This window comes from Sceloporus occidentalis, unplaced genomic scaffold (genome assembly GCF_023333645.1).
Source record: "Sceloporus occidentalis isolate IW3139 unplaced genomic scaffold, rSceOcc1.0.p SCAF_6, whole genome shotgun sequence".
Taxonomy (NCBI): Eukaryota; Metazoa; Chordata; class Lepidosauria; order Squamata; family Phrynosomatidae; genus Sceloporus; species Sceloporus occidentalis.
The window spans coordinates 82,987,748-83,015,677 of record NW_028316986.1 but is presented as its reverse complement, the minus strand read 5'-3'; the positions used below and the strand labels follow the sequence as shown (position 1 = coordinate 83,015,677).

The window sequence follows — 27,930 nt, the reverse complement described above, 5'->3', positions numbered from 1 at the left end:
ATTGAGATAGAACACACAAGTGAGAATAGACTGCAGCAGTTTGCTTTTGCTTGAACATAGTGGCAAGGGCAAGGTTCCACCTACTCCTTTTCTCTGCTCTCATCTGAGTTAACTGAGTGCAAAGTGAGTATTTTTGTACTTTGAGGTCTGTAGTAATTTGAGGGAAACAGAGGAGAAATGGGGAAAGTGGGAGGAGAAAGAAACTGGGTCATTTTAAAAGCAGTGAAAAAAGTGGGGTGACATAAGATTAATTGGGATTGTCAGTGCCAAATTGGGAAAGTTGGAGGATATGAGACTTCATCGATGTCCCACTTTGGTGCAGAGGAATTGAGCAAAACAGGGTTACCTTAACCCTACAGAGGATCATACCCTTTAATTATGCAGGTACCTTTGGCCTTTCTAATCTACACATATTTCTTACATATTAAGGAACTAACTTTGATCCACAGATGATGAAATTGTCTTTAATAAGGGCATTCTGGGCACTTTATATTGAAACTCTTGTCAAGAGAATAGGGAGGAGGCCAATGGAAGGCAACTGTTTTGAAACTGAATTCCCTCTCAGGAGAAACTGAGCTACTCCCTCTCTTTCCACCTTCAGGAAAAATAGCGTTTTATTTGGGTAGATCTGTAAGGATATCTGCTCAAATTTTGGGGAATATTAATTAGCTCAACACACCAATATGGGGCTCCTTACAAGTACCCCTCTCGGATCGAATCCCAGCCTGTTTACGAAGAGACCAGAACTTCCAGGAACTGAGGCAAAGGCAAAGTCTTTGAATTTTAATCTAGTTTATTGATGCACAGGGGGACACACTCACACACATACATTCACTCATGCAATCACTCAAGGCTAATAGAAGAAAGGGAGGAAAAATGGAAAGAGAACACAAGGCCTGCTAATGGAAATACTTGCCTGCAATGGTTTCCCTCGGAATCAAGGTAGCTGCAGCAACACTGAAGGAAAATGGGGAAAGGGGTGTGTGGAACCAGGAGAAGCAGACTGACAGAGTGCCTGCCTGCCACCAACATGGAACTTCGAACAAAGGAAAAACTGGACTTTAAATAGGTTCCTAGTCATGTAGTCAGTGGAGGCTTTTGTCCTACCTCAAAAGGGAAACCAAATTTACACATCACTTGATCCATAGGCATCCTTTGTCATGGGAAAATGATTGCTACTGGAATGGCTTGTCTCTGTAAATCTGTCTCCTAGGTGTGAAGGAAATCTTCCTATTTGCAACTCCTAACTGAGGCTGGTGCCTACGTGGTCTCTCCGCTTTCAGGTCATGGCAGCCAAGGGACAACTCCCATAATGCCTTTCATTAGGGTCATCAGGAGACATACTTCACCCTATAGATGCAGAACTTGCTTGGAGGCCTCTATGATCAAGTGATGCCAGGGAAAAGGGGCCACCTGATTACCTCCACAGATGCATTTTGGGATAGGGATTTTGGGGGTATTTTTTATAAAATTCCAGACTTGGTAACAGATCTTTGGTTTATAATCCATGTGCCAGAAGGGGTATTTAACGGGGCTGCATATCTATCTATCTATCTATCTATCTATCTATCTATCTATCTATCTATTTATGTTTTAAAACTATTTCAACTGGGTGTTTTTAATAAAGTTGTTTATTTGTGGGAGGAAGATAGGAGGGAGATAGGGAATTGGATTTTATATGTTTTGCTATGTTTTTACTTGTGGTTTGTTGTGTTTTATTTTTATTGTTCTTATGTTGTTACACGCCTCCCAATACAGGGAGAGGCAGGATACAAATAAATAATAATAATAATAATAATAATAATAATAATAATAATAATTTAATTAAAAACCCTTTTTTGTGAAGTCGAAGGCTTTCATGGACAGGATCCATAGTTTTTTGTGAGTTTTTTGGACTATGTGGCCATGTTCTAGAACAGTGGTGGCGAACCTGGTGTCACTCAGAGGCCTCTCTGTGGGCACACATGCTGTCACCCCAACACAGAGTTCGCCAGAGTTTGTTACTAAAAAGCCACAGGGATGTGGCACCTTGTGATAAATAAGTGGGTTTTGGGTTGCAGTTTGGGCACTCAGTCTCTAAAACATTCACCATCACTGTTCTAGAAGAGTTTGTTTCTGACATTTTGCCAGCATCTGTGACTGGCAACTTTAGAGAATGCTGGCATGGAAGTTAGTGGGGTGTATATATATATACTGTGTGACCCTGGGTTGGGGGAGTGATTTCCATGTTAATCTGTGTATTGTTCTGTTGTTGATGGCCAGGCCTCAGAGTGGGAGGATATGGAAAGAGGATTTGTGTCTGTTCAATTAGAGAGCCATTGTTTGCTGGGAAACCCCCTGACCCTGGGTGGTTTTCATTTGCATTTGCTGGGTGTTTTCAGGACTGGTAGCCAAACTTTGCTAACTTTAAGGGTTTCTTCTTTCCTGTTGAAGTTGTCCAGGTGCTTGTGAATTTCAATGGCTTCCCTGTGCATTCTGACCTGATAGCTGTTGGCATGGTCCAGAATTTCAGGTTTTCAAATAGCATTTTATGCCAAGGATGGTTTGTAACGTGTTCTGCTATTGCTGATTTTTCTGGCTGACCCAGTCTGCAGTTCTCTCATGTTCCTTGATTCATGTTTGAACACTGCGTTTGGTGGTCCCTATGTAGACTTTTCCGCAGCTGCATGGTATGCGGTAAACTCCTGCGGCTATGAGAGGGTCTCTCCTGTCCTTCTCTGAGCACAGCATTCGCTGGATTTTCTGGGTCAGTTTGTAAACCATTTGGAGGTTGTGTTTCCTCACCAATTTCCCTATAGTGTTTGTGACTCATTTGATATATAGTAAAAAATACCTTCCCTTTGAGTGGTTGTTTGTCTTCACTCCTTTGCATTTTTCTGGGTCTGGCAGTCCTTCTGATGTCTGAGCTGGAATAATCATTAGCCTGTGGAGCCCAATCTAGGTGCTTCAATTCATCTTCCAGGAGGTTCACAGATTCTTTATTTTTGCCTGGTTCACCAGTGTTTTTATTGTGCTTCTTTTTTTAGTCCTGGGTGATGGTTGGAGTTCTTGTGCAGGGGTGTGTGTGTGTGTGTGTGTAGGTTTTCTGTATACTGTGTGGCCCAAACATTGGGTCGGTTTGCAGATGACCAGAACATCCAAGAATTGCAAGGTTTTTTAGCTTTTTAGCTGTAGCTTGTTTTTAACTTAACCTATAAAATTAATGTGGTCACCATAGATCAACTGGCATTTTGAAGGCAGGTACACACACAAGTCTCCTTGAAGTTGTTAACTACCCTAAGGGCACCAGATCTGATCTGATTGTGGAAACAGGGTCAGCCCTGGTTAGTACATGGCTGGGAGACCATCAACAAATACCAGGTGTTGTAGGCAGTGTTTTAAAGGATGGAACTGGCAAAACCATTATACAAAAATATTTTAATAAATATTTAAAAATTCAATACTTATCATTTATTAAAACAGATATTTTTAAATAATTATTATATGTTTTAAAAGTGGCCTACATAGTGAAAGCACTTCTATGTTTTTATAACATAACTTAGCTTGCAATGTTTTTTCTTCATAATAGAAGCCTCAGCCCTTCTCAAAAGAGGTTTGTTTAGCACCAGTGTTGCAATATTTTCAGCACTGAAAGGGGGGGGGGGGGGATTCAGCCTTTTAACTTGCTGTAAATCTTAGTCTTGGGAATTTAATTTGTTCTGGTTTTGGAATTTAGTTTGACATAAGCCTGGGGTGAGACATAAAATTGTTGTATACCAGCTTGGAGTCCTAAACAGGATAAACAGTGGTGCATGTTTAATGGTTTGTTTTAAAAATATAAATTTAAATAACATAAGCCAAGCTACACATGGAATGGAATGTGGACTTATGAGAATTCTAGTGCCCTTTCACATCCCTGAATCAGGCATAGCATTCAAGAAGGCCTGTCTGAAGGCCAAAACAGATATGACATGGAAACTCCATGATCAGAATTAAAAAAAAACACACAATGTTAAACAAAGACAAGGGGCTCTGAATTTGGGTGGCATATAGGGTTGCCATAAGTCAGGACCTCCAAACCGGGACAAATGTAGGACAATATTTTCAAATGTAGGACACAGTTTTAATAAATGGAGGACACACGAAAAAATTGATGATTTTTTAAAAATGTTAATATAAATGCATGTTTCTTAGCCATGATCCAAATGGAGGACATTTTGAAATTTGACAGAAGAGGACATATCCCGGAAAAGGAGGAGGATGTCTGGTTACCTTGTCTCTGGTCCAAAATACACTGCAGAAATAAAACATAGCTGGACTGAATTGCCCAGGGTTCCTCACCAAAGCTGCAGCCACACTGAGGAAATAATCCAGTTCGAGAGTGATTTAACTGTCCTGGGTTAGTGCTGGAGAATGCTGGGAATTGTAGTACACTGTGGCCCCAGAGCTATCTCTGACAGGGAGTCCCATAACCCTCCAAATGTAGTTGAACTGCAGTGCCCAGAATTCCTCACCAGGTGCATCCACACTGAGGAAATGGTCCAGTTTGAGACTGCTCAGTGCTGGGGAATCCTGGGAATTGCAGTCTATTGTGGCCTCAGAGCCATCTCTGACAGAGAAGTCTCAATGTCTCCCAAACACTAGCATTCCCATGATTCCCTAGCATTGAGTTAAAGCAGTTTCAATGTGGGTTATTATTCCTGCAGTGTGTGAGAGAGATATAAAGGCTAGGGACTGGATTCATTCATTAACTCACAAAAGGAGGATATCTGTGTCCAAAACACACTGCTTTGACTGCCAGGGCTCAGTGCTATGGAATCCTGGGAATTGTAGTTTATTTTGGCACCAGAGCTCTCTGACAGAGAAGGTTAAATGCCTCACAGACACCAGAATTCCTGAGCATTGAGCCCTGGCAGTCAGTTAGAAAAAATACACAGGGGCAAAATAAATATTGAAAATGGCCACGCATCTCCTCCTCCTCCTCCTCCTCTTCCTCATCATCCTCGCCTCGGTGCTAAAGGAAATGGCCCTGGTCCACGTGGGGACCAAACAGAGGAGGAGCTCCTCTTCCTGAGTCTGGCAACCTCCTGTTGCCAACAAGCCTCGAAGATAATTCCCCAAACGTTTGGCCAAAACTCACCAAATCCCCCCCCATATCTCACCAAATATTCAGTCAAAATCCCTGAAAAGTCCCTGTAATGTTAATATGGCAATAAAACATAGCCCTAATTGAATAAAAATAATTGGAACTTATTTCAACTCTCAAAATTACCATTAAAACCAACCACCAAAATCACACCGAAGGCTCTGAAAAGTACCCATTTTGGTGTGAAAGTCACCAGATTGGCAACACTGCGCAGGGGCAGGGAGTCAAGGAAGAAACCGTGCAGGGACGCCCCCTAGTGGTGAAAAACTGGGAATGTCCCACCGGCAGGAGGGTTATGGCAACCCTAGTGGCATAGTTCTGCTGAAAGAGGAGGCATTAATTCCTCCTTCTTTTAATCATACTGCCTCTCGACAAAGCTGCTAGGTGTGCGAGGGAAGGGGAAGTTTCCTGCATAGTAGCTCTGCATGTGATTAATGCAGTGGTGTCTGTTCACATATGGAGGTGTCTGTTTTGAAAATTATGCAGTTTAAGGTGTATGAAAATTTATTTAAAGCATCTTTGGCCCTCTTCAGACGGGCCTTTGCGGTGTCCCTGTCATGTGCTAGGGGTTGGCCGAGGGCGCACCACCCATACTGGCCTCACCTCTAGCATGTGACGGGGCGTCAAAATGGCGGCGCCCTGTACACAGGGCACCCCCATTTTGACGCGATGGACACTTAGCGACCGTGCATCCTGGCATCATTGTGATGCCGCAAGTGCGCCATTGGCACACTAGGGCATCACAAACGTGCCGCAAGAAGAACCTGCTTTTTAAAGGTTCTTTTTGCTGCATGAGGGAGCCGCGCGGTTTTTCTGCTGTGGCTCCCTCACGATAGACCGCCCTTTTTGGGCGGTCTGTATCCTGCCTTAGATTGCTTTTTGTGACCACACCCATATGATAAGCAGTGCATAGTCCCATGAAAGGAAAATGAGTAAAAATTCAAAAATTGCCATTTTGGCAAATACAAAGGGCCTTTAACACTACACAGGTATAGAACTCTTATTCCACTTTAACTGCCATGGTTCCATGCCCTGAAATCCTAGGATTTGCAATTTAGAGAGAACTCTAATGCCAAAATGTACGAGTTCCAGGATTTCATAGTTAAAGTGGAATCATAGTGCTATAATTGAGTAGTGTGAAATGGTGCAGATTTTACAGTGAACAGTTTATCTCAAATACAAAGGCTGACTACAGTCTCAGATTAATGGGAGGAAAGTCTTAAGCCTGCACAAAGTGGTTATTTACACAGTTGAAAAAAATCATACTTACTTTGTTCTGTAGGAAATCACTTCTTTTCAGCATTAATATGAATGTTAAAAAGATAACTTGTTACTTCATAGATTTGGGAGGGGGACTTTTAAAAAATGTATGTCAAGATTGGGGTGTGTGGGCTAATTGGAGGGTTGGAGTAGTCTGGCAAGCTTGATATAGCTTAATGTACGTGTATTAAAAATGCAGTTTTTATCCTCCAAATACCATCTGTATTTGCAAAGTATGGGGGGCCTTGCTGTGTGAGCATTTCCTCACTCGTTCATTCACTCATTCACTTGTTTACTCACTCAGGTGGGGGTGAGGAAGAGAGAGGCTTAGCCTGATCTATCATTAGCTCCAATACATCATGGGTAATAAAGAGCCCGAACAGACAGGCCAAAATAAAGCTGCTTCGGCTCACTTTAGAGGTATGCTGTTTAAATGACACATGCATCTTAAGAGGCCAGAAGCTGCACCAAAGCTGTGCTCTAGTCCTTAGGACTGGAGCATGGCTTTGGCGCAACTTCTGGTCTCTTAGGACGTATGCATCATTTAAACAGCATACCTCCAAAGTGACCTGAAGCAGCTTTATTTTGGCCTGTCTGTTCGTGCCCAAAGCTGCCCATCTCCCTCATTGCAGTTGCCAGCCATTGAATGTGTTACTGTGGTTGTTGCCAGCCACCACCACCCTCACCACCCAAGCCCAGCCATGAGATCAACAGTGAAGAATTAAATCAGGCTACCTCTCACCATTGCTTGATTTTGGAACAACTTCGCTGAATAGGGGTCTGCTGGGGAGGTGGCAGCATCAACTGGGTGAAATGGTCCATTGACAGCACTCGCAGCAAATGAGATGAGCAGCTTCTGTCCTGTGTATGTGTCTGTGTGCATGCACATGTCAGGAGACATTAAAAGCGCTATTTAAAAAATAATTAACAGATAGTTGCAGGGTGGAGAAGGAAACATTTAGATTTCCTTCGCTTACTTTTGATTGGGATGTGAAGAGGAGGAGAACATTGGATGAAGGAGGCAGACAATTAGAGTTCAAGCTAGCAAGACTGACATGTAAAAATAAGGCTATTGGTTGATAGGTTTTGGAATTTTGGGAAGTTTTTAAACATTGCATCCTTTTTGTACTGATTTGAATTTGAGCATAGGAAATGTGTGGCAGTTAGTAAAGCTTGAGTCTAATTTATTTTGAGTAGATATGGCATTAATGGGCTCGCTGGGGACCAGGAAAATGCGAGATAAAGCTGAAATATTTTCATCAGTGTAGACAACCTACAAACGTCCTTAGAGATAAACAGAAGTTTGCCCCTTTTAATGAAGTAGATGTATTTCTCGACATTATTTCTTTAATCGAAAAGTTAGTACCAGATGGAGAAATCTCATGGGGAGAATAGGGATAGGTTCCTACACCTCAGTGAGCAGTTCATTATGTTTCAGCAAATATTCTACTGAAAACTAAAGATATGCACCTACAAAATAAAACAATCAAACCAGATATGCCTCACATAAGTAAACAAAAAAATGTAGAAACTTCTACAGGCCACTTAAAGACTTATTCCAAAATGCATCCAGATTTCTTTCCTTTTTGCAGCACCATTTTTTAAAATATAATTTCCATTTTTGTGACCAAAGTTATAAAAAATATATTTAAATAGATTTTGTTGCTACAACATGGCACCAAAAGTCTGTTTTTCCCATCCTCCTTCACTATTCTCTCAATGCCAGTCTGGCTAAAAAGCTTCAAGATAGACAGTGCATGACAAGTGTTAAAAAGGAGCTCTCAGAGGCTTCGCCAACTTAGTTATTCCTGAACTGGTATATCTCTCATGTATTTATTTATTTGAACCAGTTTCAGTTCCTTTTCAGAATTTTAGGCCCCCAGGGAAGAATAAAACAATAAGAAAGTTTTTTAAAAATAAGTCAATAAAACAATTAAATTGAAAGTATAAAAGCTGAGCAGCAGCTATAACTAATAATCTAATAATACAGTTGTCAAGATGTAGAATGTTTATGTTACCAAATGGGATTTGGTGGTGTGTGTGTTTGTTTTTCCTATCCTGTGTGTCATTTAGGAAAGTAATTGCATTTAACATTTCAAGCCAATTCTGATGACCTTTGTAAGAATTCTATTGTGATCCCAATTCATATTTCATGAAGTCAAGAGTTTATACCTCACAGTTAGGATGACCACAACTAGCACAGTTGTTCTTCTTAAATGTTGCAAAATGGGGTGAATTGGCAGTGTAACTAAAACGTGTTGGCCCTAAAAATAAATGCTGCAATGGATGGACTATATTTTAAAATGTAACTTTCCAGTTTTTAGACCAAATTTACTTTCTGCTTAGCACCTCAGTACTAAACAAGATTATTTGGGTATTTATGTGACTAGTATTTAATAGTGTACATTAGTGCATATCAAGCTATCTGATGTGGAGGACCAGCAGCATAATTTATGCTCGTTGTCTAAAATTGTTTCTTTCCTGGAATGTAACCAGGGACTGAGGATCGTAAGGTCAGGGACAGCACCAGTCCATGGAGCACCACTTCAGATAGCTTAGAGAGACGTCATTAATAGCTTGTTATTACATGTTCCTGTTGTTGCACACTTTTCGCCCAACACATGTCAAATTCAGTGTTAGTTGATGATTTCATCTGGTTGCAGCTTGATTGTTTCAGTAGATGACTTTATATGATTGCAGGTTGTTTCTGAGCACTTTCTATCTGAAAAAGGAAAGGAGCTCTGCATGAAGCATATTACCTTGGTCTAATCTGCAATGCAGAAATAATGCAGTTTGACAACACTTTAACCACTGTGGCTCCATCCTATGGAATCTTGGAATTTGTAGTTTGTTGTAGCACCACAGCCCTGACAGACCAGGCTGAATACCTCACAAAACTGTGAATCCCAGAATTCCATACCATTGAGCCATGGCAGTTAAAGCAGTGCCAAACTGCATTATTTCTGCAGTGCAGATTAGACTTTTGTCTTATTTGGCCTCCTCCCTGTTCCTGGTAACTGTTCAGAGTTGTATTGTTCCTTAGAACTGCTCTCAATAGTAGGTAGCATTTTTACAATGTTGTACTTCTCTATCGGTTTATCTTTTTCAGTTCTGACATGTTCAGCCTCAAAAGATAACAAGATCAATGAACATTCACTCTGTTAGAAAGGAAGGATAATACCCCACTGAGATCACACAGCCATTATCTCTTTGTGGTTGCTACTGCAGGCCAGAAAAAATTCTTTAGAGGTTTTATTCTTTGGTAAAGTTTTGTGAGAAAAATCACTTTCAGAAACTGTGTGCATTGGGGAGTGATCAGGCACATAGCAGAATACAGATTATTTTCAGTGACTCTATTATTGTTGTGTTGATGTTGGACACTCAGAATATAGGCCCATTTACAGAGTTAGAATGGCAGTCTCTGCCTATAAGCAGACATTATAGTAGATGAGAGAAGCAAGAAAAGTGGCTATATGGGGCACTTTCCCTTTAAAATTTTATTACATTATAAATTACATCACTTTATTATTGTCCATCTGTTCTGCCAGGGTGAAAGCACCTCCAGAGCTGCCTTTAAAGCCCACATTTAAAAAATTTGGCCACATTGTGTTTGTAGATGTCTCTTTGTCTCTGATGCCATGCTTGATCTTTTAAAAAATGTTGTAATCCAACAGCTGGATGGGAAGCATGTCCAGGTGTGAAAGTCATTAATTTACATGTTTGGAAGCATTTGTTCTTTTCATTCTTACCTGCAGTCTTGCTTGTAGACATGGATATCATCACCCTCTCTGTGAAAGAAAATCACATTAGTGATGGAGCAAAAGAAGCCAGTGACAAGACAAGCATCCAAAACTTAAACAGCTACCACTGAAAAGAGCATGGCTCTTGCAGACAATTAGAATCATGCTTCAAGCAGTCCTTCATCAGCAGATCTCACGTCCTACCTGACACTTGTTATCACTAAAACCCCATTCATTCCCCTCCTGGTAGCCTTTAAGCATTCTGTGATTTAGTATTAGATCATTCTATTTTTATAATTTGGTCTTTTAGATATATCAATAGCTGATCAGAAACATGCAGGAAGATAGAACTGAGAAAACATAAATAAGTTGACAGAGATGCAGAAATTTATTTCACTTTTTGCTGTATTCTTGATTCTACTGCCATGATGGCTTTAGCATCCAACAGCATTGGCATAGATACCTCTTGCCTTTGATAATGATTTCTTTTTACAATTCTGTATTTATATATTCTGTTATTGCTATTATATTTTTAGTATTTTAATTACAGTATATGATTTGCTACATGTTTTGGGACACTGCTGAAAAGGAACATATATATTCCACTACAAAAGGAAATACAGTCAGCCTTCTGTATACATGGATTCTTTATCTATGAATTCAACCATCCATGGCTTGAATCCAAAAATTAAACCTTTTTTTGTACCATTTTTATTAGAGAACTTATTTTACTATCCCATGGTACATAATGGGACTTGAGCATCCATGGATTTGGGGATTCATAGGGGCTCCTGGAATCAAACCCCAGCAGATACAAAGGCCCACTGTAGATAACTATTATTTATTACAGGATTATTATTATTATTATTTATATAGCACTGTAGATTTGCACATTACTTTCAATCCTGAAGCTGACAGTAACTACTCCTGTAAACAGTCAATAGCAAAGGCAGGAGGGATCCTTGCTAATGGTTATGGATGTCAAAACCACCGGGGCAGTAGTGTCAGAAGTTCAGCAAAAATTGAAATAAATTTCTGCATTTCTGTCAGCTTATTTACCTTCCTATATGTTTCTGACCAACTATTGATTATCTTAAAGATCAAAATATAAAGGTATATAAAAGTAGAATGATTAATGCTATATTACAGAATGCTTAAAAGCTACCAGGAGGGTAATGAATAGAGGTTTACTGATAACAAGTGTTAGGGTAGACTTGAGATCAGCTGATGAATGCCTGCTTCAAGCACCATCCTAATAGTCTACAAGAGGCATGCCCTTTTTCAGTGGTAGCAGTATTAGTTTGAGATGCCTCTCTGGTCATTGAATTCGGTGGTAATAACCTTGTTAGTTTGGATTAGCAGAAAATCACTGTTGTCAGTACTGAGTATTTTCCCACTCAGATAAGCATAACTGCACCCTAATTATATTCTGTATGGCCTAAATCTGATTGGTTGTCTTGTGATGTTGCCTTGTCTGGGTTGCTGCTATTAGACCACTTTCACCTTGAAATGGAGGGCATTCCTACACACATTAATAGCTTGAGAACACTCAAGAGAAGATTCCATCTTCAACATTTTTAAAATGACAGGTAAATGTATATTTAGTTTTTATAGTGGACTGTTCCATTAAGCGTAGGCAATAAAATTGTGCCTTAAATTGACTACATAAATGTGGAGGGTGTATGCTGGTGAAAAAGCCTTTGGTTTCTTATTCACTGTCTAAATGCTCTCTTATTGTTCCCCCCCTTCTTAGTCATCCCTAGCTGAAATGATAAGATGAACAAACACCCCAGTGCTCCCCAAACTTTTTTGAGCTTCAGCCCCATTTCCTCTTGAGTGACAACCCTAGCACCCCCTTCTCCAACATGTATTTCTTGATATTAGGTCTTCCATTCTACTGCACTTTCAAAACAACCAGTGTGTGTGTGTAGGGGTTTACAGAGGTCATATGCTCTGGACTAGAGATTGGCATGGATGGGGAAAGGGAGAGATTTTAACTACTGGAGCCACTCTGAGGCAAAGGACTCTGTTTAAGAATTGACCCCTGATACTCTTCCTCATCCATCCCCAGAGACAAGCCTTCCCTACACAGCTTCTAGTGTACCCCTCACAAAAAACATTGTTTCATTTGTACCTCTTCTCTTGGCCTGTCCAACAAAAGAAAGCACAAACAGCAGTGCAACCCTGACTTGTCAGCCAGGTTCTGGAAAAACTCACAAAGCTTAAGCAAGGCCCCAAATCTGAAAGCTCCTTTTTGCCACGACTTCTTTCCCACTGCCATTACTACTAATTTCCTATCCACCACTACAAGCTAAAGACATGGCTAAGGGAGCTATCCACCACTACAAGCTAAAGACATGGCTAACTGACATGGCTAAAGACATGGCTAAAGGAGCTTGTGTGAGGTGGTGAACAGTGGGAGACATGAAGCAATCATCAAGGTTGTGTGATAGTTTTAAGGGACCCTGAAAAGAAGATTTATGTGATCATAATCTCACATTCTCCTAAAAGCTGCTGGTTCTCCTTGTCTTTCTTGAGCATCAATACTTTGTTTGAATGCCCTCCTGCTGCCCTCTTTCCCTCTCGCCACCCCCTGGATCTTTCCAGGAGGTGCGTACCACCCATTTTGGGATCTACTCCTATAGCATAAGAAAAAGCAAGAATATTCAGTTCTACAGTAGTTGATGTTTAATATTTATAACAGTATGTGGCTATTTACACATTTTTTCCTCTTCCAGAAATGAGGGCAGTGTGGGAAATTCCTCCAATGTTAGGCATGCTTAAAGTGACTTTTTGTCAAATGGAATGATAATTATCAAATTATCAGAGTCCCATACTATATTTTCTTATGGTGCTGATTGTCATAGCGTCTGTGGGGTCTACCTAAAAGACAGTTAAACATGACTGTGCTTTCTCCAGTGAATACGTGCTAGAGAGATTGTGCATCAGCTTCCTTTGTTCGTATTTATGCCATGTATTGTTTTTGCTTTTTTAAAAAATCCCTCTTACATTCTATACAAGACTGTGTATTTGTTACAGAAAAATTCCCTTGGGTGGAAACAGAATAAATATACTGGAATGATCTGCAACACTCTCATTCTAACACTTGTTTAAGAAGATTCTTTGAACCTGGGAATTGTTCTTTATGAAGACACTGAAGCTTGATCAATTAGAGTGTTAATATATTTGTATGTGGAATAAAACCTCTCATATGTTATTTTCACCTAACCTTTCATTGTTGTTCCCATCAGCTTTTCCAAAATTATCAAGTATAGTTCAATCTATCAAGGAAGTGAGGCAAGGGTAACTCAGTGGCTGGAAAAGAATGAGGGATGGTCAAAGGTAGAAGATAAACAGGATCAAGTAAAAGAGTTTTCAAAAACAGAGTATGTACTGTTCCACCTACAGTTGCTGATGGCTTCTAAGTCCTGCTTGTGCAGAAGTGAGAAAAGATGTGTCAGGCTCAGTCCTACTGGTCTCAGTTGACCAGCCTGGAATGCTGCCCTGTGCTCTTAGGAGCCTCTGAAAGCAAACCAAGCTGGCTCTTAGTAAAGACTTTTTGGGCCAGATACACATTCCTCCTTTGACTTGCTCCAGTGATAATGGGAGCAGAACAGTCACAGTGTGTCGAGGCCTGCCAGAGCCCACTGTGTCACTAAGCATGGCAGGGAGACATCTGACATGGTCAAATATTTCTGAATTTAGCCTCTTTAGACTGCACTGGAATGTTTGTCTGTTCAGAGTGTTTTCTTTTTCTTAAGTTTAATGTTAATTTTATTGTTTGGCTTTAATGATTTTGCAAGCCCTGCATCATCCTGACAACTTTCTGGGGACTTGGTGATCTTCCACTCACCATCTTTATAAAGTGCTAAGAAGCAGTGGCTTCACCCCAGGGCCATCCAATATGTCTTTAGCTTTCTTGTGTAATTGATAGTATTCTCCCAAATAAATAGTAAATGAATTATTTACATACTTAGAAAAAAATCGGAAGGAATACCAAAATGCTTGTTGGATACTTTGATTCTCACTTTTGGACTGCAGTCATTCACTCAGTTCTTGTCATGTAAATCCCACTTTTTTCCATGGAGCTGATAGGTCCCAATCATAAAGCTTGACATTGGCATCTTGTATGTAGTGCATACACTGCAGGATATGTCATGCGTATGATACATTTAGGAAATATTTGAAATCTTATTTCTTGAAGGGAAAACAGCTATCAGAAAACTCAGCTTTGACTAGTTCTTTAGAACAGCTCCATGCACCACCAGTTTTAACTCATTTCATGTTTTGTTTTTCACGCAATGTTTTTCATTTAGAATACAACATAACATACTCCAGCAATAACATGCACGAGTAATGGAGCAGAAAATTTCACATGTCCAATTGAAAACTTAAAATGCATTCCTTTCTCATGTGAAATATTGGGAAATCACTGATCTGATTAATTTTTCTCAAACCATGCCTTGAAATTTGGTTGCAGCAGCAAGTCTGTTCTTGCTATGTTTTGATCCCTGAGCATGCCTTAGAAGAATGAAACCTGAGACTTTCCTTTAAAGATGTGTCAACTTCAGCTCAGAATATGATATGACCCAAGAAAAGAGGAGCTTTTGCTGGCCTAAATTATGACTCTTGGAGTTACCTTTTGACACTTCTGTTTATTTATGTTTATATATGGTTTCTCTACTGAGTTGCATTGCTGAAAATACAGAAATACTTGTCCTATCAGCTGAATTTAATTGAAGTCTATTTTGGAAACAGTCACACTTGCTTTTAAAATTACAGGAAGGTTTTGAAATCCCATATGACTTTGGAAGCTAAGCAACTTAAAGGCATATAAAAATGCCCATACACACGCACATGCCACCTTGATGTCCCTAAGTACCCTAAAGGTACCAGATCCCATCTGATTGTGGAAACAGGTTCAGTGCTGGCTAGTACTTGCATGGGAGACCACCAGTGAAATCCAGGTGCTATAGACTGTATTTCAGAAGAAGGAACTGGCAAAATGACCTCTGAGTATTCCTTGCCTATGAGTCACCATAAGTTGACAGATGACTTGAAGGCACATACACACTGGGATGGAACACTGAAGCTTACCACACAGGTCTTCTAGGACGTTCTCAGAACGGCCCGGCAGGAAACGGAATGAGTGGGGGACAGATTTTACCGCACACTCCAGTCCTTCATTCATTCCGTTCCCCCTCTCTTCTGTTCCCATTCCGTTCCAGAGGGAACGCTTTTTGAGAACTGTTCTGAACAGTTCTCAAAAACTGCCCCCTCTGGAACGGATTAAGAATGGAAGAAAGGGGGAACGGAATGAGTGAGGGACTGGAGTGTGCGGTAAAATCCGTCCCCCACTTGTTCCACACTCGTTCCTGCTCCTTCCATTCCATTCTCAGAACGGACCCAGGAGGACCTGTGCGGTAAGCTTCACTGTTTCCTTATTCTAAGGATTTTTGTTTTTGTAGCTATGTCCTGTTTATATACCATGTATACTCAGACTATAAGTCAACCTCATGTATAAGTCGAGGGCAAGATTTGGGGACAAGATTATGATTTTGATATGACCCCAGGATAAATTGAAGATAAAATTTAGGTGCATCTAACAAACAATCTAAAGGATGAAGCAAAGGAAAACAATGCCAAAGAACTTACAAAATCCTAGCAGGTGTAACTGTTTGTGCTCGCCCTAAGGCTGGATGGATGAGAAAGTAAAGTGGGGTCAGTGCTTCCAGGACAGATTACACTCTTGCTTTTTTAAAGTACAGAATGTACATTGACCTGTGGATAAATTGACTCAGATTTTTGAGTCAATTTTTGGGTCTCAATTTCTTGACTTATACATGAGTATATACAGTGTGTGATTTCACAAGCTTTTCACAGTACATCAATCGACTATCAGTGTTTGGTTTGAAAGTAAGCTTTGAGTATGTGAATTGGCTCCAGAAAACTGTTGCAGTTCCATTGCTGCTGTGTATTGGTAGCCTCAGTTGATGTCACAGCATGCCTGGAATCATTGGTGAGGAGGCGGGAATCAGTGCCTGATAAATATTTCTCTAGGCAAAAATGTTTTAATAACCTCTGTTCTATAGGCATGGTGTCTTCCTTGCATATAAATTTGAGATGGCATTGCAGTGAAAGAAAGTCTTGGTTGGCCTGCAAATTATCAGCTGTTCTCTAGAAAGTGTTCCCACTGTTCATACATCTCTCTAACAAATACACTATTGTGCAGATTATCGTTTTCAGTCTGCTACACCTTCTGTTTTTGTCAGATGCTGCTTAGCACCCTCAGATTTGCACGGAAAGAAAAACAAATGAGAATATTTTCCCTTAATATCTAACCACCTATTCTTAATTTAGTAAAATCTTTCTGCAAATGACCAAGTTGAATTGGCATTGTTTCAAGTGTTTCAGAGGAGCCTCAACAGTAAAAAATAAAAATAAAAATATCTTATAACTCCTTTAATGTAGAAGATGTTGAAAATTCAATGAGTACTATCTGTAGTTTTCTCCTTGAACTGGCAACTTTCATGGTAAACCCAGCATCTGACAGACTGTTGTCCAGTTGGGGGAACAGAGGAGGGGCTGGGCAGTCTTTTATTTTGATTGTTAACATTATTGTTCTGTTTGCATTTGAAACCTGTGTTTACAACCATTACAAATCTCACTTCGCTGCCAGAAGCTCACCCAAAAGTACTTGAAATATTTTTTTTCTGTTAAAGTTCTTTTCCCTAGAGTATTAGATATAGAACTGAGACAGAGTGACAGGCTCTGGAACGACCTGCCAGACGAGATCTGTCAATTAACATCTTTGGACAGCTTCAAAAAGGCTGTCAAGACAGATCTCTTCAGGCAGGCCTTCCCAGACTAAAATATCCCAGTCTCAGGATCTCCCCCCTCCTCAGTAATGTCTCCAAAGCCCCCTTTTCTTTTCTTTAGAACTGAAGTTGCAGTGGTTTATCGGTTAGTATTATTTTGTTTAATTTATTGTTGTTCTAACTAGTTATTGTGGTTTAATTTAGATATGCAGTTTAATAACTTTTTAGGGGGGAGGGAAATACATTGTTTTTATGCTGTATGTTATTTTAATGTTGTAAACCGCCTGGATTGGTTCGCCACAGGGTGGCATATAAATAAATATTATTATTATTATTACTACTACTACTACTATAGAACGTATGGTGGATTGAGCATGCTAAGCACAAGCTTGTGCAGTGTTGGCTGCCTTAAGAATCCCTATGTAGCCATGAATCATATTATGTATCCTAACCTGACCTCCAGTATTGGTTGGAGATTGAAATAAATTTAAGCTCCTTGGAGCAAGGGTGGGATATATTCTTTAAAAAAAAAGTATGCAGTCAAAATTCTACCTTAACCTATGCTGCAAACTGAAATCTTGAACAAATAGGTCCTTATTTGAGACATTGCACAGCTCTTGTTAAGACATGTTAAACTTGACCCAGTTGTTAGTTCACATACTTTGTTGTCATACAATCCATGTGCTACGCAAGGCTCTCCAGCATAACTCAAAACTTTTTGTTTATTTTCTTAAGTAAAAGAAGAGGGTAATTGCTCAATAAAGAAGGAAGGAAGGAAGGAAGGAAGGAAGGAAGGAAACAAACAGGAATTATGTAGCTGGAAATATTAGTCTGTGTCTTTTTGATAGTAGCCAGGATTTTGTCCCAACTGTTTCTACAGCTCCAGTTCATTCAGTGACACATATTCAAGGCTTCCATTAAGAGTAACTGTTGAACTTAAGTGATTTAAAATTCTAGAACTTAAAGCTCAGTCAGAATAATTTTGCTTTCCTCAAAACTTTGTAACTTGCATAAATATTTGGTTTGTATTTGACAGGTGTAATTATCTCTCAAAACACTTCCCTCAAAACATTTTGAGGGATGTCTTCTGGGCAATAAATCTTTGTTTATGTATTTTACCATAATATGAGAATTCACTTGTGGGAAGGGAGCACCCAATTTCCATGGCAGCGAAGTCACACTTCTGAGAGTGTCTCTGCACACTTGGAGAGTACCAATTTTCCACACTGCTGCCTGCCTATCTTGGCTTGGGAATATCCAGTTCCAGCCACATGCAGGCCTACATCCTAGCCTGTATCCTATGCTGTGAAGGTTTCATAATCCTCTTTTATAAAATACAGCTACGTGTAAATCCAGAATATTTAAAAAGCGCCTGGACCTAAACAAAACTAGATATGACCAGAATCAGTCTCTTCCAAGGCATCTTTGATTATTTATCAACCAAATGCTACTTGTTCTATCTGCAGAGACTTATTACTGCCTTCCAAAGTTTGAGGGACAGTGTGTCTTTATAGACAGAGAGACAAGAGAGGCTGCTTACAGCACAAACAAGAGAAGAGGAACAGTTTAGAATCTGGATTTTGTTAACACAGGATGCAGCTGGTACTTTCCCTAAGAGAATTCAGGGTGGATGGGGGAACGCTCCACCTTCCTTTGACAATGAAATCTACTGTGCAGTTTATATCTTTCTCATTTATAGTCAGCTTGGGTAATCAAAGTATCCCTTAAAAGAGATGAAAGGGGAATGTGAATATACAAAGATTACATCTTGGGTAAAGTGTTTGTAGTGCAAACCTTTTCTTTTCACTACCAAATAAATCAGGCAAACCCAAATATTTGCTGCTCGGAAGCCAGGGGAAAAATTCTTTTAATGCATAGCAGATTCTTCTCTGTCAGTGCACGCAGTGTGTGTGTGTGTGTGTGTGTGTGTGTGTGTGTGTGTGTGTCTGCTAAAGCACATTGGTACTTCTTTCCTTTCTTGTCTTAGTGTCATAAAGAGGGATGTAAGAATATGTGACAGTTCTAGAGAATGTGAGAATCTAGCCTTCTGCCTGTTGCTTTTCCTGCTGGTAGGTTCATTTGGTCAGCAGTTTGGTTGAAGCAATGGGAAGTGTTGGAGAAAGACTGGAATACTTTAATCTTTAATAATATTCTTCTATATGTATTAATTTCTGTCTGGTTAGGTTTGTACTGATTCTTTGGTTGCATCTACACTGCAGAATTAATGCAGTTTGACATTGCTTTGTCTACGATAGCTTAATGCTGTAGAATTTTAGGATTTATAATTTTATATGATATTTAGCCTTCTCTGTCAGAACTCTAGTGCCACAACAAACTACATATCCCAGGATTCCATAGGATGAAACCAGGACAGTTTAAGTAGTGTCAAACTGCATTAATTCAGCAGTGTGGCAGCAGTCTTTGTTTTAACCCAGAAAAAAAGACCATGAAGCTTTCCTTTTTCTGGGCTGCTTTATTTTCTTCCCTTGAAATCACTGAAATCATGCTAATCACTATACAGGTTTAAAACAATTTGTATTTGTTTACCTTGAAGATTAAGAATAGGGATCAGCTGTGTACATCACAACAGTAGAACAGTTATTCTCTAGGAACAAACTAGGTTTGGTACTGCTCACATTTTGAATAATTTCTGTCCTTTAGAATCCTGGCTTACCATGTCATGTGAATGTACCTGTGTTGCACTGAGAGGGGAATTTACTTATAAGACAGGAGTAGCAAAGAGGAGGGAGAACACAACCCTACATGATTCTCAATTTCCTGATCATGGCTAGGAGACCAAAAAAAAAAAAATACACATCTGCTATAGAATTTTGTGTCCATACTGTAATTGCCTACCAATAGCTAATGCATTTGTGACACTTGTGTATCTTAATGAAATAGGAAAAAGGGAACAAGTTGTATAGTAAAATTCACAGCCCCTGGATGTTGACAGAAGCAATGCTCACATGTTATTGAACATGACTCTGTTTGTGGAAGAGTGGGTCATATATTCTGGCTATTAACTCTTGTCTTCCAGTGGTTCTTTACAGAGAGGGGAATGCTTAAAATGTACAAATGCTCAGTTTGCTTGGATTATGGCCTCAGTCATGATGACTAAGGTTTCTGAGTTCTTAGAAGTCTTGTGAACCACACCTTCACCTCCCAATACTGAAAGTAGTCTCAATAAATTTTCATCTCTGGAGAGATTTCCTTATTATAAAAAACTGGTGAAGTTTTACATTGGAAAAACCCATGAGCTTAGTGTTCCAGCTCCTGTCATTAATTCTAAATCTCAGATCATTTTCTAAAAAGACCAGTTTTCATTAAAAAAACAAACAAACCCTGACATATCTCATTATAAAGAGTAAGTCCTGAGGTACTGATGCCAAAACCACCTCTTGAGTATTCCTTGCCAAAGAAAACCCTATGAAATTCATAAAATTGACATAAATTGACAGGTAACACATACCATGGGCCTTGGGTATCCACTGGGTTTGGTTGCAGGACCTTCTGTGGCTACCAAAATCCATGGATGTTCAAGTCCCATTATAAACAATGGCATAGTAAAATTGTGACCCTCTTATAAAATGGCAAAATCAAGGTTCGCTGTTTGGAATTTATACTTCTTAAAATATTTTCAAGTTGAGGATGCTTGAATCTGTGGATAAAGAATTGGTGGATATGGAGGGCCGACTGTACAAACACACACACATACATATTGGTGGCATATCCTTCACAGGATCTATTGTGTGCATGACTATCCTGTACAACATTTCCCCCAATTTCTTCTGCCACATTCATAAACAATTTACCAAACAATTTATCTGCCTTTTTAGAGTTTTGCATCCCAAGTGTTTGGTTTCTAGATATTCACATTCCTCCTAGTTCTTGTGTTGTCTATTGGCTATTTGTCTGTTTTGAAACAAGGTGTGTGTGTGTGTGTGTGTGTGTGTGTGTGTGTGCTGTTGTTGTTTTACTATTTTTTTGTATGTGGTGATTGGAGCTTGAGCTTCATGACACTCCTTTGTTACAACCACGTCAGTAATTCCATTTCCCCCCTTATCTTTGCTCACCTATATTTCTACCTACTTTTCTTGAATTGTTGTGTGGTAAGTGGGAAAAATATAATCAGAAAGATGCCACACAGGAGAGAGTTTTAAGAGAAATGTGTTTATGGAAACATCACCTTTTAAATAAGGAAGGAATTCCACAAATCTCTTTTCTTGATAAGAATCAAAAGGAAGGAGAAAGTTAGCAAGTGGTAACACAGGAGGAAGTAAACAGCAATAGCTGTCAACACTTAATCAACATTAAGTGATTAAATAGGTCATTTAAAATGAGAATGAAAATAGATTGTTATACCCAAAATGTTTGTGTGATAAAAGTGATATTTATCCTTAACACCCCAGGGTTTGTTTGTTTTTTTAAATACATTGTTTGAAATGTATAGTCTACAGGATGTTGAGCCATCTAGTGATCACATATTATATTGCAAGGAAAGCAAAACGTGATGGAAACAGAAAAATAAGGTTCAGTGGTCCTAATAAAACAAGATATGGTGATTAGTGATAATTCCAGTAACCATATATGCTCACATTATGTTTTCCCCCTCCAATTTCTAACTGTGAACACATACATTTGTAAGGCATTGTGGTTTTCACTTTAATCCATGACAATATCTAAGCTAAGGCAATGTGATGATTTCTTAGTTGCCCTGAATCCCATTCTCTGTTTTCTTGCTTTTGCTGTGGTTGTCAGTACTTCCGTGTTACTGTGTTACACTAACCTGGCATCTGTTCTGTTTTAGGAGAAACCTGATGCCAGCTCCACATCTCTACAGCTGCGATCCCAGATTGAAGTAAGCACAATGACTGCAATGATCTGTTTTTTGTTTTTGCCTTCAACTTGGTATTCTGCATTGGTCAAATAATAAAGCCTGCTGTTGTTCAGCCTCAGCTTAAAGCAATGAATCTTCTCTTACAGGAATCCCTTGGCTTCAGCAGTGTAGTGTCAACACCAGAAACAGAAAGAAAGTAAGTTTTCCTCTTTACTTGTGCATTTAATGTCAGGTGCTGGTTCTAATCAACTGATTTTGTTTTGTGTTTTTTACATGGCCCCACAAAATAGCCTAGTATGGTAAATGAAATAGGCATGAAACATTTTTTTTAAAAAAAAACCTGCTTGATTGAATTTTTAAAATCTTTCTACCTTTCCCAGGAGATTACCGCATATCATTCTCAGAATGTTCTGCACGTAACGTGATGAGAACGTTCCTGGAACGGATATTACCACATTGAGTAAACTGGAACGTGATCAGAACGTGATTGGAACGCATTTTACCGCACAGCGCTTCCTTTTTCTTGAAACCGTTCCCAGAACGGTTTGCTGTATTACGTTTTGTGGGCTGTGTACTCATGACGTCGCCACTCAGTGGTTGGACGGCTCGGGAGAGGCGCTGCTCCCAGGAAAGAGGAAAAAGGGAGGCTTGGGCCATGGAGCTCGCCTCTCCTGAGTCCCTCGGCTTACTGAAATCCCTCACCTCCCTTCCCCATAGGAATCAATCCAAAAACGGAGTTTAAAAGGAGCAGAGAGCCCTATGGGTCTTCATCTGGGGAGGCAGAGGTTGCCTGGCTATGGGGATGTCCTGCCATCTCTCTCTCTCCCCTCTTTCCCCATAGGAATCAATCCAAAAACGGAGTTTAAAATCTCTCCCAGATGCAGACCCAAAGGGCTCTCCTCTGCTCCTTTTAAACTCAGTTTTTGGATTGATTTCTATGGGGAAGGGAGGTGGGGGATTTCAGTAAGCCTAGGGACTCTGGCCGGGAGAGTGCTTCTCAGCCCCACTGAGAAGTCTTCCCCCTGAAGATTCCCTTGGGAGGGAAGGAAGGCAAGCGCCCCCCCCCCCCCCCCCCCAGCTTGTCTTCCCTCCAAAGGGAGTCTGAGGATTCTCTTGGGAGGGGAGGAAGGCAAGTCCCTATAAAACGTTGGGGCTTCATATGCTGGCATATGTTTGAAGAAAATAGGATAAAACCTATGTAACTTGATGGGCCAAGGGCAGAGTCCCCTCCTTGGCAGCCTGGGCTTTAAGGGAGCTCCACGGAGGTCCCTTCAAGTGGAGGGAAAGGGAGGGGACTGGACCAAGGGCAGAGCCCCGGCAGCCATTGCAGCTCTTTAAACCGGTTAGAAAAGAAGAGTCCTCTGCTGTCATCCCATTTCCCCTTTTTGGCAGCTTGACACCCTTTTGCTCCTGTGTGTGTGTATGTAATGTGTGCCTTCAGGTTGTTAGCTTCCCTCCCCGCTTTAACTCTTGTCTGGCTCTTTGCTATGGAATTCTGGGAGTTGTTTGCTTGCTTTTGTGTGGTGCTCCAAACAGAGGAGCTTTTGTGGGTTCCCTCCTGGAGGGAAGGAGGAGAAGGTCCTGGGCATCCCTGCCTCCTGCATTGTGACAGCACAGGAGCCCCACTGGACATGACACTAGAGGCCCCCGCAGAAGCAGCCAGGCCCTCTCCCTCTTGCTCACTGCTCTGGTCTCCTCTTTCCCTCTCTCTTTCTCTCTCTTTCTCTGCTTTCCTCTTCTCTTCCACCTTTCCTCCCTTTTTCCTTCCTTCCCTCCCTCCTTCTTCCCCTCCCCCCCCTCTCTCTCTCTCACACACACACCTTCCCTCACTGCAGTCGCTGGCCTGCCTGCCTCCCTGCCTGTCATTCTTTCAGCCAATCAGGAGACGGAGGAATGAGAGAACGGATTTGAGAACGGATAAGAATACCGCACAGACCTCTGTTGGAACGTTCTCATCACGTTACAGCTCTCTGGGAACACATTCAATCCATACCCTCCTGGAACACATGTAGAACACATTTAGAACGTTCTCAGAACCCGATTGGAACACATACGTGCGGTATTCTTAAATGTGTTCCGTTCTCAGAACGCAGTGCGGTAATCTCCCCAGTTTGGCTGTTTCTCCTGACACTTTAGATTTCTTAAATATAGTGTATTTACAGGCAAGCTACCATTTGCATCACTTCCATTTATGATATTTCAATTTAAGACAGAGCAGGGAAGATAAAAATAGAAGAACAAAGCAAGTGGGAAGGGAAGGTGAAAGGTGAGACCCCTGGCAAGGCATGGAAAGAAGGACCCTGAGAGGGGAAGAAAGTGACAGAAAGACTCTTAAAAAGGGGGAAGTTGAAAGTGAGTCAGAGGGAACGAATACCACACAACAGCAAGAATGGAAAGGAAGAGCAAATGTGAGTTGGAGGGGAGAGTAAGGGCCAAACAGGAAATAAAATAATCAATGAATGGAAATGGAATGATGAAGATGGAAAGAAGACAAAAAGGTGAGGAGGAAAGGAGATGCTCATATTGAAAGAGGACACCGAGGGAAGATGGAAGTAGATGCTAGGATGGAAAGAGGACAGCTGCATGGAGAAGAGGGAGACATTAATGGAAAGAGAGCAGACAGAGGGCAGAAGACACCAGGAGAAAGAGATGGGAATGAGAGCTGAGGAGGATACGGAAGAGAGTAGTGAAGGTTTGGAGGAGCCTGGGATGGTTGGAGCAGGCAAGCCTCTGAGGTGGGCAAAGTAGCTAGAGGGCAAGCAGAGATGAACAGTTTAAAACTGGTTATGGATTGAGTAAAGTTGCTAATTATGGTACTCCAGCTCTCTCAAAAAACATCCAACTGATTTCCGGTGATTGCTTATGGAACTGGCTCCTCCTGTTAACATCAATCTCCATTTACAACATGAGTCCAGGAAAGTAACCCTTATGTAAATTAAGACTTGCCTCTGTGTGTGCATGTGTGCATCCATGTTCACACCCTCAAATAATAAGATATGATAAAATCTTACTAAGTTCATGGAACTCAAGGAATAAATGGCCTTCTCTCTGAGGTGGAGGAAGAGCAGGATCAAAGTTTGGAAAGCTAATATTTCCCAGAGTCAGCCAGCTAGCTGGGAGTTTCTGTGAGCTGTAGTCCAAAACATTGGTTGTCCAGGCTTTGGCAAGGGATACAGGAGTAGCAGCTAATGTTTCAGAGCCTTGCAGATGAGGCCCAGCTCAGTCTCATACCTTATGTGTCAGAAGTATTTGTTTAAAGATATGCATACACATATGGGTTTGCCTTGTAACCTCAGGAAATACCTTCAAGGTAGCTGTAGAGTAGGAGTTAATCTGAAGAGGGCAAGTCATTTAAAAATTACTAGTGTTTATTGTGAGCATTTTATGCCAAGCTGAAAAGATGAGTAACCAAAAGAGACATGATTTAAGTCTGCATTTATCAATTGTGACAGTTTGATTGATTGGTGCTAGCCTCATTCCACTAGATGAGCAGCACTGTCTCATCAATCCAACTGGTAACATGCTACAGAAACTTGTAAAATCTGTTTACAGAAGAATGTCGTATATCCTCTTCTACCTAAAGTCATTGAGCATATATTATTCTTTCATATTACAAACAAACTGTGTTAGATTCTTCTATAGTTCTGTACCAAAATATCCTATCCTGACTGAATAGTCTTGTATCACATTAAAGACTACTAAATTTTATTTGGCATAAGGTTTCTAATGCATCTGAAGAACTAGGCTGCAGCCCATGAAAGCTTATGCTAAATAAAACTTGTTAGGCTTTCAGATACTACAAGAATCTTTGCTGTTTTTGCTGTAGCAAATTAAACCACTTTAATTTTTTAAAATCTGAATAATATGTTTTTGATTACTGAGCTTGATAGTGGTTGGTGTAAATCCTCTAGATACAGATGGATGGACTTGGAATGGCCCCAAACTAAGTTGGGAGGCTGTGAGGAATCTGATGTGAAATCCTTCCTGAATCCTTCTTTTTACTGAAAGATAGGTTAAAATAGTATGTTATGCTTCCCTTCAAAAAGGATGTAATGGGAAAACAACAGTCAGACAAATGTATGGGACTAAAAGTGAAAAGAACAACATCCGTCCTGCTTCGCCTTAGTTACCACCTTAGGGTTGGCAGTGCTTCTCTGGATAGCAGAAGAGTAGATTCCATTGAGCAATGGAGGAGCAGATGTCTGCTTGTACAATGGGGCTACTTTCCTTTCTTCCCACCTTGCTTACAGCCCACCCAAATCTGTTCCCATACATTTGTTTGACTGCTGTTTTCCCATTGCATCCTTTTTAAAGGGAAGCATAACATACTATTTTAACCTATCTTTCAGTGAAAATAAGGATTCAGGAAGGATCTCACATCAGATTCCTCTTGGGGCTGCAGGATAGAGAGGAATCTGTTCCTCTAGTTATGGCTGTTCATTGTTGGGTAGACATAACTGGATACAGCCCAGGTTTGTTTGTTTTTTAATTACAGATATGCTTTCATTCTAGAATCATATCCGTAGGCTTCCTGATCATTAGATGCTAGAAGGCCTCTACTGGCCAGGTTTTCAGAGAAAACACTGTTAAATAATAAAAATAATTAATAAAACCTTTATTTATATCCCACTTTTTGTAAAAACAATCAAAGCAGCTAACACTGGGTAGGAAAATAATTTCAGCTATAAAAATCCATGGCTGCATTGGATAAGAACACCTCAACTACCTTGCAAGCATAGGAATGACTCGCTTTGTGAAGCATTTAGATTGTGTTTCAAATGGCATCCTTGCCATTCTTGTTTTATGTTAATTGGATCCTAAGGGTTGAAGCAGAGATGAATTTCATTTATAACCTCTGGAAAATACTCTTTGCTGTGTTGATGAATGTGAGGTATTTAAGACTCTTCCCTAAGAGATTATAGCACTGATTAAAAACTTTTAATAAAATATTACTGGGTAACTGATCTACTTAGATAGTATCAGGGGAAATGAAGCCACCTCACTCATATAAAAAGGGGGAAATGGAGCCAGCAGCAGTGGCATGTAGGTGAAGAATAGTGAACCTTTTGATTTCCCATTGCTTTTGTTGTTACCTTTCCTTTCAAGTAATATTGGCCAGACAAGATCACTCCAAGCACTGCAGTTAAGGTGAAGAGAGAAGTCAAGAAGAGAGCTCATGTCTCTTCTTGTTAAACACCAGCTAAGTATTGCCCCCCCCCTCCTTTATCTATGCGATTAAGACAATTTCATATGAAACACATGGAATTGCTTTTATCATCTGCTTGGGCTCTAGCTATCACTACAACATTGTTTAATATTTCCAAGAAGCCCAAGCAACTTGGGATGAACATCTCTTTCTTTGACTATTAGTGCAGTAAAATGTTAAGCTGTTTTAGGTACCTTGTCCAGAATAGTGTGACTGCTGCCACTTCTGCTGTCATTTCTGCATAACATCCCCCCCCCCCCATGGTCTCTGTGATTCAGACATATGGGTTTGTTCTGAGCCTGCACAGAGCACATCAGAACATTCTCAAACTAGGCCTGAGCATTTTGGTGGGAGCACTGTCCTCCTCAACACCATACCTTTCCAAACAATTCCTTTTCAGTCTGTCTTAGCTTTTTTGACTCACAGTTGTCAGAATCCCTTAGCCAGTATAGCTACTGGGTTTCTGGGTAGTTGTAGTCCACAAAAATAACTTTTCTTGGTTCTAATTAAGGTGTGTATCAGAAGCATATAGTGTGCAATTTACCCAAACTCTATATTTTTAAGATGTAACCAGAGATTATTATAATATTTCAGACAATTTAATAACAGTGCCAACTATGCCCTTATAATTATATATCAGGAGTGTTAGAAATAGCATAACTCCTAACTTTGAAAGAATGGCAGTCATACAAAGATTTAAACATGAGCATTAATGGATGAGTTCTGCTTTTACTATAGGTTGAGTCTCCCTTACCCAAAATGCTTGGAACCAGAAGTGTTTTGGATTTCAGGGTTTCTTTTTTAATTTTGGAATATTTACATATACATAATAAGATGTCTTGGAGGTGGGACAGAGGTCTTAAAATGAAATTCATTTATGTTTTGTATAGACCTTATACAATAGGCTAAAGGTAATTTTATGCACAATATTTTTTATAATTTTG

General features: G+C 40.2%; 1 protein-coding gene across 2 annotated transcripts in view; it reads left to right on the top strand.

Moving 5' to 3' along the window:
- The window catches only part of SASH1 (SAM and SH3 domain containing 1), a 194,619-nt gene that overhangs the window by 69,545 nt on the left and 97,144 nt on the right, over positions 1 to 27,930 (top strand). For both annotated transcript variants that reach the window (XM_089530224.1, XM_089530223.1), the window contains exons 3-4: positions 21,751 to 21,801; positions 21,927 to 21,976. In XM_089530224.1, the coding sequence (XP_089386350.1) occupies positions 21,751 to 21,801; positions 21,927 to 21,976 (101 nt within the window). The remainder of the gene's footprint in view (positions 1 to 21,750; positions 21,802 to 21,926; positions 21,977 to 27,930) is intronic.